General features: G+C 40.7%; 1 protein-coding gene across 3 annotated transcripts in view; it reads right to left on the bottom strand.

Moving 5' to 3' along the window:
- SCARA5 (scavenger receptor class A member 5) overlaps positions 1-20,639 on the bottom strand; it is a 160,495-nt gene that overhangs the window by 119,595 nt on the left and 20,261 nt on the right. For all 3 annotated transcript variants that reach the window (XM_016428334.2, XM_056813079.1, XM_056813078.1), the window contains exon 3: positions 13,758-13,886. In XM_016428334.2, coding sequence (XP_016283820.1) covers positions 13,758-13,886 — 129 coding nt within the window. The remainder of the gene's footprint in view (positions 1-13,757; positions 13,887-20,639) is intronic.

Here is a 20,639-nt window from a genome sequence, read left to right as displayed (position 1 = left end):
TGATCAAGTCATTTGAACTCTCCAGGTCTCAGTTTCCCCAGTTGTAATATGAGCCATATCCCTAAAAAAGCAGTAAAAACATCTGGGACAGTATCTTCATGACAACCTCAGAAACATCTGACAATATCCTCCTAGATTACAAAAGGCTGGGTGGCAGGATTGTTGGGCATATTCACCATGGGTTGAACAGCCCAAAGAGTGACAAATGGCTCTAAGGCCAGCCTGAAGGAAGGTCTCTAATAATATACCACAGGACTCTGTCCTTGTTTTTGTCAGATTGGACTATTTTTTTTAATCAATGACCTGAATGAAGACATAGAAAAGCATACTGTCAACATCTCTGGATAACAACAAGAAAAGAGCTAAAAGAGATGATTCAAAAGTATGTCAACAAGCAGAAAACCATCAAGATAAAATATAACAGAAGATTTTCATTAAGGTCCAATAAATCAATTGTAGAAATAAAGGATTGGGGAGGCCTGGCTTTGGAAGATATTTAAAGGAGCCAACAATATGATGGAACACCTTTAAAGAAGTTTATTAAGAGAAGGAAAATATTTTGATCATAGAAAGTAAGAGTCCCATAGAACCTTATATTGATCAGATCAAATATGGAAGGCTGTGCTCAGGTCTGAATATTGCTTTTTTTTTTTAACCCTTACCTTCTATCTTAGAATTTATACTATATATTGGTTCCAAGGCAGAAGAGCAGAAAGGGCTAGGCAATGGGGTGAAGTGACTTGCCCAGGGTCACATAGCTAGGAAGTGTCTGAGACCAGATTTGAACCCAGGACCTCCCATATCTAGGAATGACTCTCAATCCACTGCGTTTTGGAGCTATCCTCTTGAATATTACATTTTAAGAGATGTGCTGGCAATCTAGAATATATACAGAAGATGATGCCTGGGATACCAAAGAGTTAAGAAGCTCATGACTTTAGAAGAGAAGCTCCAAACTGGGAATGTTTAATTTGATAAAGTCAAGACAAGTCTTCATAAATATCTTTAGATCATGGACTGAGAGATGGAAAAGACCTCAGAGCCCAGCTAGTCAAAGCCCTTCATTTTATAGACAAGGAAACTGAGGTTGGGAAATGAAATGTTTTACCCAAGGTCAAGAGCTAGTGAATGATAGGGGTAAGGACTGAACCCAAATCTTTGGATTCTGCAGCTATTGGTCTTTTCATTCTACTGTGGCCTCCCTGTATGTATAAGGGACGTCCCCAAAGTCTTAGTGCCATTTGAAGCCATCAAGACTTCAAATGGCAGAAAGAATTTAGAGTTATCTTTTATTTAGGGGGTAGAAGCGAGAAGCTATTTATTCTACAGTGATAAAGGAAAGCCAGAACAAAAAATGATGGGAGAAATTTAGAGGGGGCAGATCTTTTTACTCATTTTAAGAAATAATGATTAGAACTGTCTGATAATGAAATTGCCTGCCTTGTAAAATAGAGAGCTCCTCCCACCTGTCAGAAATACTGTCATTCTCCTGCTCAATAAACTGTTATCCTTTAGGATAAATATAAACTCCTCTTTTTAACGTGTGAAATCCCTCACTACATGACATGTCTTCTTACTTTGCTGTCTATTACTCCCCTTTTCTATACTCTGCAGTATAGCTAGATTGAACCTTTTGGGCATCCCTAATATATGGCATTTTTCCTGCCTCTGCACTTTTGTCCTGGCTGTGCCTCATGCCTGGAATACATCCCCTTCTTACTTCCATCTTTTAGAATCCCCTGATTTCCTTCAAAACTCAAATCAAGGGTCATTTTCTGTATGAAACCTTTTCCAGTGCCCCTAATTCCTAATTATCTTCTATGACAATATATGTATTTATTTTGGTTGTATATATATATATACACACATATGTATATGTGCATAGATGTACACATTTTTTCTCTTTACTGAAGTTACCTTCTTCAGGGCAGTTACCTTTTCATTCTTTTCTTTTTACCTAGCATAGTTCCTGGCACAAAGTAAGACCTTTATCATTGTTCCTTGAATGATGGAAGGATAGGGTAGGAGGCTGGACAATAAGACCCCAAGTTTCCCTATCTAGTGCCCTAGGGTGAGCCTGGCACCATCAGGTTTTCTGTTCTGGTTTCTTTTATTTTATAGCTATAGTGCTGGAAAAATTGTCGTTGTTCCTGGCTCAGGGAGGCACTCTGTCATGATAAGTGCATGATCTGCCCAAAGAAAAGTTTCTAGGTTTCCCAGGTTTGTTTATTAGAAACACATGAAACATGAAAGTCTTCTCCGCCTGTCCAAGAACAGTCCTCTGGCCTTGTTCAGTGAGTCACTGAGTAAGCAGGAGTAACTAGGCAGGGAGCTGTTCCAGACTCAGGATCTACTTCTGATTCTCCTAAGAAAAAGAACCTAAGCGAGTCACTCGAGCAAGCCCCCATCTAGCTGTTACTAGACATGAGGCTACAAGAAGGCAAAGGCTACATCAGCTAAACTTTGTATCTCCTCCAACTTCTACTTTAGTGTTCTGTACACACAAGCTATTATACAAATCTATTTTTGCCATAGGAACAAATAATTTATAATTATTTCAACATTGGTGAAAAAAGCTTTTTGTTCTCCAGTTTTGTCTCCTTTTGGGGGGGAGCGGGAAGCCACTGAGCATAAGGCAGCTAGGTGGCACAGTAGATAGAGTGCTGGGTTTAGAATCAGAAGACATCTTTCCAAGTTCAAGCCTAGCCTCAGACACTTACTAGCTTTGCAACCCTGGACAAGTCACTTTACCTATTTGCCTCAGTTTTATCATCTATAAACTGAGCTGGAGAAGAAAATAGCAAAGTATTCCAGTATCTTTGTTAAGAAAATCCCAAATGAATTAAGCCCAAAGGGATTTAAAAGGATGCGCGACCTTTGATCCAGCAATACCACTACTGGGTTTGTATCCCAATGAGATTATCAAAAATGGGAAAGGACCCATTTGTAGAAAAATATTTATAGCTGCACTTTTTGTGGTGGCAAAAAATTGGAAACTGAGGTCATCGCCCCATTCCCTCGATTGGGGAAAGGCTAAACAAATTGTGGTATATGATGGTGATGGAATACTATTGTGCTTTAAGGAACAGTAAACAGGATGATCTCAGAAAGAGCTGGAAAGACGCACATGAACTGATGCAGAGTGAAATAGCGAAATAAGCAGAACCAAATGCACATTATACACAGTAGCTGAAATATTGTGGGACAATCAAATGTGATAGATTTTGCTACTAATAGCAATGCAATGATCCTGGACAATTCTGAGGGACTTATGGGAAAGAATGTTCTCCACATCCAGAGAAAGAACTGTGGGAGTAGAATTCCAAAGAAAACATGTGATTTGTTATTTGGGTATATGATTTGGGGTTTTGGTTTTAAAAGATTAATACAAAAACGAATAATATGGAAATGGGTTTTGAGTGATAATGTATGTATAACCCAGTGGAATTGCTAGGAGTGGGGAGGGAAAAGGGGAGGGAGACAACAAGAATCATGCAATCATGCAACTGAAAACATTTTAAAAATACAAATTTAAAAATGAAGAGGAAGAGGAGGAAGAAGAAGAAGAAGAAGAAGAAGAAGAAGAAGAAGAAGAAGAAGAAGAAGAAGAAGAAGAAGAAGAAGAAGAAGAAGAAGAAGATGAAGAAGAAGAAGAAGAAGAAGAAGAAGAAGAAGAAGAAGAAGAAGAAGAAGAAGAAGAAGAAGAAGAAGAAGAAGAAGAAGAAGAAGAAGAAGAAGAAGAAGAAGAAGAAGAAGAAGAAGAAGAAGAAGAAGAAGAAGAAGAAGGAGAAGGAGAAGGAGAAGGAGAAGGAGAAGAAGGAGAAGAAGGAGAAGAAGGAGAAGAAGGAGAAGAAGAAGAAGAAAAGAAGAAGAAGAAGAAGAAGAAGAAGAAGGAGAAGGAGAAGGAGAAGGAGAAGGAGAAGGAGAAGGAGAAGGAGAAGGAGAAGGAGAAGAAGGAGAAGGAGAAGGAGAAGAAGGAGAAGAGGGAGGAGAAGGAGAAGGAGAAGAAGAAGGAGAAGAAGAAGGAGAAGAAGAAGAAGAAGAAGAAGAAGAAGAAGAAGAAGAAGAAGAAGAAGAAGAAGAAGAAGAAGAAGAAGAAGAAGAAGAAGAAGAAGAAGAAGAAGAAGAAGAAGAAGAAGAAGAAGAAGAAGAAGGAGGAGGAGGAGGAGGAGGAGGAGGAGGAGGAGGAGGAGGAGGAGGAGGAGGAGGAGGAGGAGGAGGAGGAGGAGAAGAAGAAGAAAGAAGAAGAAGAAGAAGAAAGAAGGAGGAGGAGGAGGAGAAGAAGAAGAAGAAGAAGAGGAAGAGGAAGAGGAAGAGGAAGAGGAAGAGGAAGAGGAAGAGGAAGAGGAAGAGGAAGAGGAAGAGGAAGAGGAAGAGAAAGAAAGAAAGAAAGAAAGAAAGAAAGAAAGAAAGAAAGAAAGAAAGAAAGAAAGAAAGAAAGAAAGAAAGAAGATCCCAAATAGGGGGAAGCCAGTGGTTCAGTGGTTTGAGAAGCAGGTCCAGAGATAGGAAGTCCTGGGTTCAAATTTCATCTCAGAACCTTGTGCCCTCACCCCTTTTATCCTTTGGAACCAAAGCATGGTTGATACTAAGATGAACGGTAAGGAATTAAAAAATAAATAACTAAAACCCAGATGGAGTCACAAAGATCTGGAAATGACTGAAGCAACTGAACAAGTAATCTGAGAGTAACTGAAATGTTCATTCTCCTAGAGTTGCTTTGTAAAATCATAGACTTTGGGGACAGGAAGAGCCTAAAGGAAGCCATCTCCCATAAGCTCCAGATTTTGCACAGAAGGAAGCAGACAGCTGAGTGGCTCAGTGGATTGAGAGCCAGGCCCACAGATGAGAAGTCCTGGGTTCAAAAGTGACCGCAGACACTTCCTAGCTGTGTGACCCTGGGCAAGTCACTTAACACCCCCCCCCCATTGCCTAGCCCTTATCACTCTTCTATCTTAGAACCAATATCCAGTATTGGATTTAAAAAAAAAAGAAGGAAGGAAACATAGGTCCAGAGGTCATGGAGTGATTTCCCAATCTAATTATGGAGTGATTTCCCAATCTAGTTAGTCACATTTGTTGTTCAGTTGTTTAGTCATAGTACATGGGAGTTTTCTTGGCAGAGATACTGGAGTGGTTTGCCATTTCCTTCTCCAGTTTTCCAGGTGAGGGAACTGAGGCAAACAGGGTTAAGTGACTTGCCCAGGATCCCAGAACTAGTAAGTGTCTAGGGCTGGATTTAAACTCAAATCTTCCTGACTGGACCCAGTGTTCTATCCTCTGTTCCATCTAGCTGCACTGTTAGTGGCAGATATCCTGATTCTCAGTCAAGGGCTTTTCCAATGATGCCACATTTATTTTGTTGCAGAGAAAAGTTAGAGGAGAAGAGTCACCCATTCCTCAAGGTCACCCTCCTTTCTGCTCCCAGCCTTACCTGTAAGAAGACCCTTCATGGCTGTGTCGTGTTTTTTCTTTTTATACTCTCTGCCCCCAGTACAGTGGTAATACATAGCAAGTGCTCAATAAATTCTTTTTCAGAGGCACCTCAGTAGCACAATGGCTAGAGAGCCATGCCTGGAGGTGGGAGGTACTGGGTTCAAATCTTGATTCAGATATTTCCTAGCTATGTAGCACTGGGTAAGTCATTTAACTCTGATTGCTTAGCTCTTACTGTTCTTCTGCCTTAGAACTGATACAGTAAGGGTTATAAAAAAGGAAAGAACCTGCTTTTTCATTCATTTATGTAAGCATGCCTTCATTTACTTATTCATGCCACTTCAACTAATTTTATCTAACCTTAAACTCAATACCTCTTCTCCCAATCCACCCCAACTTCTCTCCAAATCAGTTTTTTTCTCTTTCCAGTTATCTAGTCTGGACATATACAGGATTTTCCTTTAATAATTTAAGTTTAGTAGCTTAAAATTGCCCTAAGACTTTGGGAACATCTTGAATTACTTAATTCTTTGTTCTTGAACTGTCACTGACTCTCGTTCTTAAGCTGCTCATCTGGCCTTTAAGAGTTTTCTTACCTACAAAATGAGTGCATTAGAGACACTTAGGTGGCACAGTGAATAAATAGTCTCGGGCCTGGAGTCAGAAGGACCTGGGTTCAAATATGGCCCCAGATACTTTCTAGCTATATGATCCTGGGTAAATCATTTAACTCCAATTGTCTACCTAGCCTTCACTGCTCTTCTGCTTTGGAACCAATTCATTCTAAGAGAGAAGATAAGGGTTTTTTGTTGGGGGTTTTTAAATGAGTCCGTTAATCCTCAATGACTTCTGAGACTCCTTCTGGCTCTAAATTTATGGACTATAACCTACTCCATCCAATTCTATCCTCTCCTTTCCCCACCCCTGCCTCTTAGAATGTCTCCCTCCATTTGAGACAAAATACAAATGCTGCCTCCTGCAGGAGACCTTTCCTGACTCTCCTCCCCTAGACTGGGAGCATCCCTACCCTCTCTCTGTCAAAACAAAACAAAACAAAAAACCTCCATCCTCTTGTAGAGCATTTCCCAAAAATCTTAGTGCAGCTTCAAGTGCATGGCTTAAAACTACACTAAGACATTGGGAGGCATCCTGTACTTAATCTGTATATATTTTGAGTTTACTTGTCTGTGTGTTAGGCCACAAGTCATTGTGGATAGAGAGATGGCCTAGGAGCCAGGAAGAAGGCCTGGTTGATCTTATGTTTCCTGATTCTGGTAGATGCCAGCTGTGTGACCCTAACCAAGTCACTCAACCGTCAATACTCTGAGATCAGGGTCAGCTAGATGGCTCAGTCAGGAGGACCTGCATTCAACTCTGGCCTCAGACACTTCCTAGCTATGTGCCCTGGGCAAATCACTCAACCTTGTTTGCCTAGCACTTGCCCTTCTGTCTTAAAAAAAACTCTAAAGACGCAAAATAGCTGGCCTGTATTAGTAGAGGGCGTTTCTTCCCCCAGGAATTCCCCAAACCAGTGAAATCATGAATCTAGTCTCAATCTCTACTTAACTATTATTTTTCCCAAGTAGAGTGTGAGTCCTTTGAGGGTGGGGATATTCTGCCCTGTTTCCTCTCATTTCTGTCTTTGGATCCCCAGTCCTAGGAAAAAGCTTGTCACACAACAATCACATAATAAAACATGGTCAAGTTGAATGAAACAAACCCTCTCATTCAGTCAAAGCATAGAATCTCTCTTCAGGTGTCTGGGCATGACATGGGCATTCTGACCACTATATCTTTACTCAAGTCATCTCCTTGCCTGCAATGCTGTCTTCCCTTTTAGATTGATCTCAAGTTCTTTTTTTTTTTTTTAAACCCTTACCTTCCATCTTGGAGTCAATACTGTGTATTGGCTCCAAGGCAGAAGAATGGTCAGGGCTAGGCAATGGGGGTCAAGTGACTTGCCCAGGGTCACACAGCTAGGAAGTGGCTGAGGCCAGATTTGAACCTAGGACCTCCCATCTCTAGGCCTGGCTCTCAATCCACTGAGCTACCCAACTGCCCCCTTGATCTCAAGTTCTGCCCAGCCTGAGTCTTACCCCTTCCTTGAAGCCTTCTCTGACTACTCGAGCCCTCAGGGATCTCTCCCTTCCTCCTTTGAGCTCCTTTCTGCACCATTTACAGTCTTTACCACTTTCTTAGTATTACTTTACCCTTCTTTTTCTCATAATTTATCTTAGTATACATCCAGACTTCTCAACTAGACGATAAACTTCTCCAGGGAAGGGAACAGTTCTCATATGACATGAACTCAAGAGCCCCTCACTATCCTGGCTACCCTTCTCTAGACACTTTCCAGCCTGTCAATGTCCTTCTGAAATTGTGTTCCAGGTGACTCTTTTTCTGGTCTAGCAGGGCTCCCAGGAGTCCCACTGCTGGGGTGTTACTTCCTGTGTGGCTCTCCAATAGCCTGCCATTTATGGATGTATACATTTCACAGCCTACCTTAAACTGTGCTCGAAACTAGCTGCTTCAACAGAGTGATTGTAGCATCCCAGGTATATTCTCAGGTTGAAAGTATTATTGATGTCTTGATATTGTAGCCTAAGGGCTCATATACCAGACATAGTCATATTATTTATTGATCATTGTATTTCCAAATCTTCAGTCCAAAGGTCAAAAGAATTCCTGGGCGGGATGTTAGCAGCCACAGGGGACTAGCTACCTCCTTGTTAGACCACATTCTATATCAAGTCACATGTTTGATTAACCTCCTCCTCTATGATTACATGATTGTCAATTGAGCCAGTGTTAAATCCTATACCATGTCATGATAGTTAGTTACCTCCCACTCCAAATTGCTAGATTTTACAGTAAAAGATTGAGGCCATGAGCAGCTCTCTCTCTCTCTCTCACCACCATCACCTGAAGAGCTGCTGGAGCCCACGTTTTTTAACTCTTTGTCTCTGAGTCTTTATTTCTTTGTCACACGTTCTCTCTTTATTTCTCTTTTCCTCTTCCTTTCCTCCATACCCATCATCCTTTAGTTTCCAATCTCCTTCTTAGGTATCCACCCACAAAAATATTAATTTGTAACCACAGGCGATTACAGTGATTATAATTGGCAAAGATGGCTAAAAACATGGTAATGTTACATGTTGGCAAGACTGTAGGGAAACAGGCATGTTCTCCTACTGTTAGTAGAATAGGGAAATGGTGCTTTTATGGCTCTCATTCTCCAACCTGTCCTAGGGAAGATAGAGCAGAGACCAGACAATCACAATATATATCTGATTGGCCCAGACTTACCTGAAAATGGATGCTTTAGCCCTAGTTTTACCAAATATGGCCACAACTCACAAAATTACAGAGGAGGAAAAACAGTCACAGCACATTGCTTCCCTGGCTGTCCATCAGCATACCTGGAAAACTTCCTAGGAATCCCAGACAGTGAAGTCCCATGTTCTTCCCAAGCCCAAAAGAGTCTTACCTGGCTCTGAAGCTCATTCTATAAAAAACAACCATGCTTACCTTGGCCTATAGGGAGGCCTATTTTTGGAGTGCTAACTGTGTGACCCTGGGCAAGTCATTTAATTTCACAATGTACCTCAATTTCCTCATATGAAAAATTGGGAAGGAAATCACAATGGCCTCTAAGGGTTCTTCTAACTCTAAATTTTTGATCTTAGATTGTAACCAGGCTAATTATGCATAGGCAGACCAACAGCCCCTTCTTCTTAAACATACCTGCTACCTTTACTCTCAATGTATTTCACATGACTCTGACATTTTTGTAAGAGATGCAATCTTTTTGGAAAACAACCTGGCAATATATAATAAGAATTATAAAACTAATTATACTTGTTGCTCCCAGGAGCAAGAACATATCCTAATAATACTTTTAAAAAGGGGAGGAGGCGAGCCCATCTATACAAAAAATATGCACAGTTATATTACTGTTAATAGCAAAATCCCCTGGAAAATAACACCCAGTGTCCAATGCCTGGGGAAGGACTGAACAAATGTGGTCTTTTAATGGGATAGAAAGCCAGTTTTATATGTAATTTTTTTGTTTATCTTTTTCTTCTTGTCTAGGTCTTTTTATTTACAGTTTATTTATGCCTTTTATCTTTATAGAAATTAATTCCCCTCTCTTCCCCCTGCCATCCCCACCACATCACTCTCTTAGAACAACAACAACAAAAACAACAATGAAGCAAAACCTACCAGTACAGGGATCATATCAGCAACATGTGAAACATTCTGTACCCCTAATCTCCCTCCCTTCCTCTATTAAGGACTATAGATCTAGATCTAGAAGGGAACTCAGAAGTTATCTAAGCTAAGCTCCTCATTTTACAGATGAGGAAACTAAAGTCCAGGAAGGATAAGTGACTTACCCCAAGTCACAAAAGTAGCAAGTAAAAGGTTCTAAATTTGAACCCAGGTTTTCTGGTTCCAGAGTAAGTGCTTCTCCCATTTTAAGGAGGTATGTTTTATCATCTGTCTTCTGGAACCAAGACTGATTATGTCATTTAAAAATTTGAGTTCAATTGCCTTATATTTTTATTCTCATTTATACTGTTTTACTGACTGGTTTTTGTTGAAGGTTGGGCGGGATAGGGATAGAGACTAGACCTGTAATTTCACTGATGCAGGGAACTTGTTAAGGAGGAAACACTTTCAATTGATATTACTTTCTAGGTAACCCATAGTCATAAAATATTGCCTACAGCACTGACAAGATAAATTACTTTCCTAGGATCATAAATACATAGCCATAAACTATTCAACCTCCATTTAAGGAAATGGGACAGGACAGATATCTCAGACATCTCTACACTTGGAACCTGGAAACATTCATTTCCCATTTCTTTGATTTCTACACCTTTCTCCCTTGCCAGGTACCTTTCCCTCTCTATCCGTTTAAGTTCTCTTTGTGTGTTGTCTTCCCTTCCCTCCTCCCCACTTGATTGTAAACTCCTTAAACACAAGGAATGTCTGTTTTGTATTTGTAATCTCAGTGCCTGGCACATAGCAAGCATTTAATAAATCAAAGCCACATGAGGGTACATCAATAGATGATAATGCACAAAGACAATTGTCATTCTCGGTCACGAGAGACTACCACCACCACTACTACTACTACTCCTATTGACTATAGCTTGATGTATGAACCAGTATGTATGTCAGGCCTTGAACTCAAGCCTTTTGGCTTCAAGGCCAGTTCTTTGTCCACTATACCATACTTCTCTCTTGTTAAGGAGTCTTAAGATTACTAAGATTATTATAAAAATAAAGATGTTCACTATTTGGGGAATGGATTAACAAACTGAATATAATGTGTGCTTACAGAACAATGAATGTGAATACAGAGAAGCCCTGGAAGACTTACAGGAACTGATAGAAAGTGGATTAAGCAGTACCCAGGAAAACACCTTACAATATACAATGATTATAGTAATAAACATGGGAAGGACATCAACTGAAAGCTGGATCATTATAATGTTCAGTTCTGACCTGAGAAAGAGATGAGAAAATGTACTCTACCCTTTGAAAAGGAGGACTATGGCTATAGAACATTGCCTGTATTGTCAGACTCAGTTGTTATATTGGCTAGTTCCTTGATCTTTTAAATTTTTCTCATTATTTATAATTTCTTATATTTTAATAATATAGTATACTTTAATATAATATTTTAACATTTTAATAAATATACCATTATATATTTATTATTTATATTTATTTCTCTTTTTAAATTCTTTGTTACAAGGAATGGCTGATGGGGTGAGGGGTTGGGGAGGAGGTAGAGGGATCTATTTGGAAATGAAAGTGATATAAAAACAAAAGATACCAATAAAACTTTTAAAAACATGGTTTTAAAAAATGAAGTGATTATAGCACTCTAGCTTGGTTTCTCTTCTGGCCTGAGACACTTTCCAAGCCTTATGAAAATTTGTTATGGTCATGGCAGCCAAGCCCACAAAAACCGAGACCCCTCTTTGTGTCTGGGCGGCCCAAGAGTACATTCAAATCATCTGCTTGCTTGACTTGGCCCACCACAGACTCCTCCCTGGACACCATCCCTCAGGCTAAGGAATGACTCACCAGTGTGCTGCCTTTGTTAGTGTTGGATTCAGACCAGGTTAATGGTTGGTGGTACAGACACCACCCCATGGCAGGCACTCAACACTGCATGTGTGAAATATGGGCATCTCCATTATCTGTGGCCAAGAGAAGAGCCCCACCTGGCGGGAACTGAGCCCTCTTAAGTGAAGACCTGCCTGGCCATTGGTTCCAATATTTACCAGCAAGACTCACTAACCCTGAGTGCCCCAAACCATCCTAACCTCCAGACTCCTACCCCAATGCAAAGCTGAGGACCTCACCCCAAGTCCACCGAGTCAGCGCTGCCTGGCCACACGCCAGGCTCTAACTAACCACACCCTTCTCTAGACAGTTTCACCCCTTTGGACAAGACTGGGGCCATGCCTGGGCCTCCCATGGTGTGACTTTGTAGGATCCCAGATTTCCAGCTGGACCGGACCTTGGGGGTCATCCTAGTTCAACTCCCTTATTTCACAGATGAAGAAACTGAGGCTGAAAGAGATGATGTTGCTGCCTTGTCTAAGGGCAGGCAAGTGGGAGATAGATTCATTCAGAGCCGTGATTCATGCCTCCATTCTCTAACTCTAAATCCTTCCACTGTATCATGCTCATACCTCCACTGAGGAAGATGAGGTTGGAGAATGCTCCTTGGAGGGGAGAAGGGAGCATATCATTTATGCCTTTATGTTTTGTTTTGTTTTTTACCTTTCTTACCTTCCATTTTAGAATCAATTCTGAGTACTGGTTTCAAGATAGAAGAGTGGTAAGGGCAATGGGGGGGAGGGGTAAATGACTTAGGGCTAGGCAATTAGGGATAAGTGACTTGCCCAGGGTCATACAGTTAGTAAGTATCTGAATTCATATTTGAACTCAGGACCTCTTGTCTCTAGGCAAAGCTCTTAATCTATTGAACCACCTAGCTGCCCCCTCCCTTTGTGTTCTAAAAAGAATGGAAACTCCTTAGGGACAACTAGGGGATGTGAATGAACAGTGATGAACTTGGAGTCAGGAAGATCTGAATTCAAATCCTTCCTCATACTTTTACTAGCTGCACTTAATCTCTCTTATCCTCAGAGTCCTCCTTTGTAAAATGGGTATATTTCACAGGATTCTCCAGGCCTGGTTCTCTATCCAGTGAGGCACTTAGCTGCCCCTGTATGTATAGCACTTGACAAACCGTAAAGTGCTTCATGAATTGTAGCAAGCTCTTTGAGAACAGGGACCATTCTATCTTTGTCTTGTTTACTCCCAGAACCAGGTCAATACTTGGTATATAGTAGGTGCTTAATAAGTGCTTATTGAACTTAATGGAATTGTTGTCCATGGCTTGGAAGAGTATGGCATAGTTAGTCAAGGACATGGCTTTAATCCCATTAGATAGGAGAGAGTTTGCCCTGGTCCATCACTTCCAACTGCATATCCAAACCCAGCCATCCACTGTGCCATGGCATACCAAATTACTTCAGACTTCTACCCTTGGTGAGAAAAAACAATGCAAAGTTTAGACCCAGTTTCATAACTCAGCTTATTTTCACAGATGAAGAAAGGTAGTATTTTTTAAAGGTGTTTTGGTATAGGAGAGACTAGGGTTCCAATCCTGCCCCTGACATTAGCTGTGTGACTATGGGTAAACCATTTAATCTCTCTACACCTCAGTTCACTCAGTTGTAAAATAGGGATGATAATAATAGCATCTACCTCACCTGGTTGTTATGAGGATCAAAAGAGAAAATATATGCAAATCACTTGACAGTTGCATAGACTTGAGCTTCCTTTGAGAATTCTTTTAATTTATAGTAGTCTTTTTTTATATTGTTCTTCTGATGCTGCTTCTTTAAACAGGAATATTATTGGGGCAGCTAGGTGGCTCAGTAGATAGGATACCGGCATGGAGTCTGTAGGTCCTGGGTTCAAATTTGACCTCAGACACTTCTCAGCTGTGTGACCCTGGGCAAGTCACTTAACCCCTATTGCCTAGCCCTTGCCATTCTTCTGCCTTGGAACCAATACACAAGACACAATACTGATTCTAAGATGGAAGGTAAGAGTTTTAAGTGTATAAAGGGAAAAAAATCAGGTACCATGCCAGACTTTGGGAACACAAAGACAAAAAGCAAACCAATCAAGGAGTTTAAGTTCCTCTGGTTTCTGGCATGACTGCCACTTTGTTTTTACCACTGCCCTGAGGATCTATGGTGGCAAAGATTTACTCTTACCTGCCAGGATGAAGATGCCCACAAGAATCAGGAATACCAGCAGATAGAGGCCAACCACAGCATACTTCAACACAGACAAGGATCCAAGCTGGGCACAGCAATTCCCTGGTCTCCTCTTACTACCTGGACCTAGGAAACAAGGTATGGAGAAAAGAAGAGAAAGAGGGGAAGAGAGATGAAAATCCCATGAATCTTGTTTCTTTTTTAAAAGCTAATTTTAAAATCTCAAAATTTGAATGTCTTCTGTTTTTATATCACTTTCAAATCCAAGAATATGCCTTCTCCTCTCCTTCACCCTCCCCGAAGAGCCATTCCTATAAAAAAGAAAGCAAAGGCGTAGTTGGTAGCACCATGGATAGAGCACAAGGACTGGAGTCAGGAGGACCTGTGTTCAAATTTGACCTCAGACACTTTCTAAATGTGTGACCCTGGGCAAGTGACTTAACCCTGTTTGCCTAGCCCTTGCCCTTCTGTCTTAGAATTGTTACAAAGACAGAAGTTAAGGGTTAAAAAAGTTTTAAAGTATTTCAGCAAAACTAGCTGCCACATCAGTGGAGTCTGGTGGTAATGTCCCATTCCCATGGTTCCCCAACTCTGCAAAAGAATCGAGGATGGTGTATTTTTAAATGTTTTCCATAAGTTTCATGTTATACATTCATACACTCACCCACCTCCAAACACCCCTCTAATATAAGCTCACTACAACCACACTTCCATCAGAGTCATGCAGATATCTCTTTCTGAACTACAACACAATTATCAGATCTCTCTCCCTCCCCCCTACTTCTTTCTACCTCCTCTCTCCCTCTCCCTCTCCCTCTCCCTCTTCCCCCCTCTCCTTTCTTCCTGTTTCTCCCCTCTTTCTTCCCTTCTTTCCCTCCCTCTCTTTCCTTTTCCCCACCCCTTCTCCCTCTCTCCTCCCCTTCTCTCCTTATTTCTCCCTACCCCCTTGCCTCCCTGATGTGCTCATTTCTTCTGCCAGTCCAAACAACAGCAAAAAAACTACAAAACTGAGTTAGGATCAGCCTTTACAAAGCTTCATTGTACTGGTCTGTCTGGGGAGAAGGGAAGTTTAGATTGGGGAGAAAGGAAGTTTAGATTAGACTTAAAGGAAAATAGCATCATTCTGCCCTCTGTCAATTCCCACAGTCTCACTAGCTTCCAAAAGGAAGACTCACCGAATTTTTCAAGAAGGCAAGGACTTTAGTGAGACCCTTTCACTTTACAACTCAGGAACCTGGCTCAGAAGTGTTAAGTGGCTTGCTCCTAGTCATGGAGTCAGTTAGTAGAAGAGACAGGACCAGAAGCCAAGTTTCCTGCTGTCAGTCCAGGGCGTTTTCCATGGCCTCACTCTGCCAAGGAAGTTTCCTCCCCAGAGTCTGGACCCACATAACTGAGATGTTGTCAACTTATATTTTCTGCAAGGCTTTACTGATGTTTAGTAAGTGTTCAAAAAATATTGGTGTGGCCTCCTTCAATTCATTGCAGAGGCAGGAGTCTACGGGGATAGAATGTTGTATACACTTGTTAGACGTGGTCAGTGTTGGTCGGTTTTGTTGGACTTTCCCCCTCTTTTTGTTCCTTAATCTTACTTACAAGGGATGGCTTACTGAATAAGTGAGGGGGACAGATATACTCAGATGTAAATGTGCTATAACAACAAAAGGCAGCAATCAAAACAATTTCAAAAAATAATATTGGCAAAAGCAATATTTGAGTCATTGAATCTGGATTCCAATCCCAGCCCTACAATTTATTGGCTGCATGACCCTAAGCAAATCCCTTAATCTCTCTGGGTGGGGACTCATTTTTCTCATCTATAAAATAAAGGGGTTGGACTAGATCATCTCTGAGGTCCATTCCAAGCTCTGAGCCTATGATCCTGTGATTTCAGTCATGGGAGGTTTGGGAACACCAGACTGATTGCACATAAGAAGCTTCACACTGTCCCTCACGTACTCAAGTACTTTGTTAAGACAAGCCTCCACTACGTGAATGGGGGTGACGTGATTATGGCCTTGGGGTTTGAACAGGTAGAGTCTCTAGAGCAGTACTGGTGAAGGTTTTCAAGTTCTGGAGCCCAAACTGCAACTTCAAGCTGCCTGTGAACACCCCCAGCCCCCCACCCTACTGCATTACCCCAGAGTGAGGAGGGAGGAAATGCTCACTTTGGGTGGCTGGACAGAGGGGCAAGGCATGCAAAAAAGTCCTCAGGCACTGGGAAGATGGGGAATGGAGTAGCTTTCCCAGTATAGGCCTGGCACATGTGCCAATACTTCACCAACACTGCTCTAGAGGATTAGTTAGTGAAGAGACACAGAACAGGTGTAATTATGGTTTTTTAGTTAAATATTTATTAAATATATTATTATTCTATAAAACAGCCAGGCACTGCCATTATGGAATGTCATCAATAAATTAGCATTTATACAGGACTTAAATAGGATTTGTGATTGGAGCAATTACCACTGTACAATCCTCCTCCTCCCTGAAGCTCAATTGTTACCAATCACTGCTTCTTCTAACGATAGTTTCTCCCTGAGATTTGAAGAGAACACATCTCTCTAATTCACTCTGGGTTTTCCCTAGTGTCTCCAGCTTGTCGGGAATTTATCCAAGACTCCTGGCCTCCCATTTGGCTTGGAACCCAAAGCCCTTGCAGGCAGCTTTTCTTCTCTACTTGGCCATTAAAGCCTTTCACAATTGAGCTCTAACCTACCTTTCCAGGCTTATTATACATTTCTGCCTTTCATGTACTCAACAGTTCTGCCAAGCTTGCCTTTGGCAATTCCTCACACACAACATTCCATCTCCTGTCTCCCTGCCTTGGCACAGCTGGGCCTCCATACTTGGAATATTCTTCTCTTCCCTTTTGCCTATTAGAATCCCTATTTTCCTTCAGATTTCAGCCCCTGTGCCACCTCTTGGGTAAGGCCTTCCCTGATTCCCTAAGAATTACTACCTCACCCACAAAACAGTCTTTATTTACTTTATGCAGCAATTATGTGTGTGGCATAGTGTCTAGAACATAGTAGACACTTCATGAAAGCTTGTTAATTGATTAGTGTCTCTGAGAGGCAATGTAGTCTACTACAATGATGTATAGAGGTGTAGAGTGGTGTGAAGTGGTATTGTGTAATTAGAAATCTATTACCCTAAAAACTACATTTCCCAGGAGCCCACTGACTTCCTGTCATTACATACTTCCTGTAGACAGAGGGATAAAATCAGTGGGTTTCCTGGTCTTGCCCTCTTTACTTCCTGTCGACAACTATGATGGAGCTTGGGGAGCTTGGGTTTTTGAACATGTAGATTAGCCATGGTCATGTGTTTTTTTTGTTTTTTTTATTGTTGTTGCCTTTTTATTCCTTTATTTCTAATGATCATTAATAAATCTTTTAAAATATAATATTTTTATTATTTGAGATTAATTTTAATTTTTACAGTATATAATGATGTGTAGAAGTGTGAAGAGGCTTGTAGTGGCATATAGTGGTGTGTAGTGGTAAATAATGGTATGGAGAGGATTGAAGTGGTGGTAGGGGAGATAGAATTTGACTTGGAGTCATGACAACTGCTGTAGACACTTACTGGCTATGTAGGCCTTGCTACACATCTCCAACGGCCTTTTAGACATCTACAACTGGATGCTGTATAGACATCTTAAATTCAACATATCCAAGACTGAACTCATCTCCACCCCTGCCAAAACTTTACCATGTCCCTAACTTTCCTATTACTGTTGAGGGTACCACCATCTTATCAGTCACACAGGCTTACATCCTGGCTGTCATCCTTGACTCCTCACTCGATCCTATCCCCTCGGCCCCCATTGGTGGCCATCTTGTCGTTATTACCTTCCTAATATCTTCCCCTTCTCTCCTCTGACACTGACACTATGATAGTGTGGACCTTCATCACCTAATGATTGCACTGCTGCGATATCCTGCTGGGTGATCTCTCTGCCTCAAGTTTCAAAGTAATCTTCCTAAAATTCAAGTCTGACCATATTTCCTCCTTATTCAGTAAACTCTAGTGGTTTCCTCTTGCCTCCAGGACTAAAAATAAAATTCTCTTTAAAAATCTAGTGTTCAAACCCTTCTCAACTTAACTTCCTCCTACCTGTCCAGTCTTCTTGTACCCTACTCTACCCCTACACACACACACACACACACACACACACATGCACATGCACACACAACACTGATCCAGTGACATTGGCCTCTTTATCATTTCTTGAACAAGCTATCCAATCTGCCTACCTAGAATGTTTTCTCTGGCTGTCCCCCATGCCTAGAACACTCTCCCTCCTCATCTCTGCCTCCTGGCTTCCCTAGCTTTCTTCATGTCTTAGCTAAAATCTCACTTTATGCCAGAAGTCTCTCCCAGGCTTCCCTAATCTTAATACCATCTCTTTAAGACAACCACCCCACCCACCCACCCAGTTTATTCGGTATATACCTTGTTTATTCATAGTTGTTTGGGTGTTGTCGCCCCCATTAGACTGTAAGCTCCTTGAATGCAGAAACTGGTTTTTGCCTCTTTTCTGTATCCCCAGTGCTTAGCACAGTGCCTGGCACATAGAAGGCACTTAATAAACACTGGTTGAAACTTTAGCAAAGTTGCAGGATACAAAATAAACCCACATAAGGCATTAGCATTTCTATATATTTCCAACACATCTCAGCAGCAAGAATTAGAAAGAGAAATTCCATTTAAAATCACCCTAGACAATATAAAATACTTAGAAATCTATCTGCAGAGACAAACACAGGAACTATATGAACACAACTATGAAACATTCTACACACAATTAAAACTAGATCTAAACAATTGGAAAAATATTGATTGCTCATGGGTAGGACAAACTAACATAATAAAAATGACAATTCTACCCAAATTAATTTACTTATTTAGTGTCATACTCATCAAACTACCAAACAACTTTTTACTGAATTAGAAAAAAACCATAACAAAGTTCTTTTGGAAGAACAAAAGATCAAGGATATCCAGGGAAATAATGGGGAAAAAATCTAAAGGAAGGTGGCCTTGCAGTCCCAGATCTCAAACTAGACTATAAAGCAGTGGCCATCAAAACAATATGGTACTGGCTAAGAGACAGAAAGGAGGATCAGTGGAATAGACTTAGGATAAGTGACTTCAGCAAGATAGTCTATGATAAGTGCAAAGATTCCAATTTTGGGAACCAAAACCCACTATTTGATAAAAACTTCTGGGAAAATTGGAAGACAGTATGGGAGAGATTAGGTTTGGATCAACATCTCATGCCCTATACCAAGATAAACTCAGAATGGATGAATTACTTGAATATAAAAAAGGAAACTATAAGTAAATTAGGTGAACACAGAATAGTATACATGTCAGATCTTTGGGAAAGGAAAGATTTTAAAACCAAGCAAGAGCTAGAAAAAAATCGCAAAATGTAAAATAAATAATTTTGATTACATCAAATTAAAAATGTTTTGTACAAACAAAACCAGTGCAATGAAAATTAGAAGGGAAGCAACAAATTGGGAAACAATCTTCATAACAAAAACCTCTGACAAAGGTCTAATTACTCAGATTTATAGAGCTAAATCAATTGTACAAAAAAATCAAGCCATTCACCAATTAATAAATGGGCAAGGGACATAAATAGGCAATTTTCATATAAAGAAATCAAAACTATTAATAAGCACATGAAAAAATGTTCTAAATCTCTTATAATCAGAGAGATGCAAATCAAAACAACTCTGAGGTATCACCTCACACCTAGCAGATTGGCTAACATGACAGCAAAGGAAAGTAATGAATGCTGGAGGGGATGTGGCAAAATTGAGACATTAAAGCATTGCTAGTGGAATTGTGAATTGATCCAACCATTCTGGAGGGCAATTTGGAACTATACCCAAAGGGTACTAAAAGACTGTTTGCCCTTTGGTCCAGCTATAGCACTGCTGGGTTTGTACCCCAAAGAGATAATAAGGAAAAAGACTTGTACAAGAATATTCATAGCTGCACTCTTTGTGGTAGCAAAAATTGGGAAATGAGGGGATGCCCTTTTGATTGGGGAATGGCTGAACAAATTGTGGTATATGTTGGTGATGGAATACTATTGTGCTCAAAGGAATAATGAACTGGAGGAATTCCATGGAGACTGGAACAACCTCTAGGAAGTGATGCAGAGTGAGAGGAGCAGAACCAGGAAAACATTGTACACAGAGACTGATACACTGTGGTACAATTGAATGTAATGGACTTCTCCATTAGTGGCAATACAGTGATCCTGAACAACTTGGAGGTATTTTATGAGAAAGAACACTATCCACATTCAGAGGAAAAACTGGGAGTAGAAACATTTGAAGAAAACAACTGCTTGATTACATGGGTTGAGGGGGATATGATTAGGGATATAGACCCTAAATGAACATCCTAGTGCAACATCAACAACATGGAAATAGGTTCTGATCAAGGACACAAATAATACCCAGGTGAATTGTGCATTGGCTATGGAAAGAGGTGGGGGGAGGGCAGGGAAAGAATATGATTCTTGTAACCAAGGAATAATGTTCTAAATTGACTAAATAAAATTTAAAAAGTAATAATAAACACCAGTTGACTAACTGAGTCACTTAAATTTACAGGTTATTTTCCCATCTGTAAAATGGGATTAATAATACCTGTACCATCTATTACATAGGATTGGTGTGAGCAGAGTCCTTTGTCAGTCTTGAAGCTTTGTATAAACTCCAGTTGTTCTTCAGGAGACACCTCTGTCTGATTACAATAGCAGAGAAAAGTTTTCCATTATCCTTTCCAGGTTTCTTACATTCCACCTCTGCTTTCTCTCTCATTGTTTGGTGGTCAAGGGTTTCCTTGCAT

The sequence above is a fragment of the Monodelphis domestica genome, chromosome 1, assembly GCF_027887165.1.
Source record: "Monodelphis domestica isolate mMonDom1 chromosome 1, mMonDom1.pri, whole genome shotgun sequence".
In the NCBI taxonomy this organism is placed as follows: Eukaryota; Metazoa; Chordata; class Mammalia; order Didelphimorphia; family Didelphidae; genus Monodelphis; species Monodelphis domestica.
This window is presented reverse-complemented; position numbering and strand designations above follow the sequence as displayed.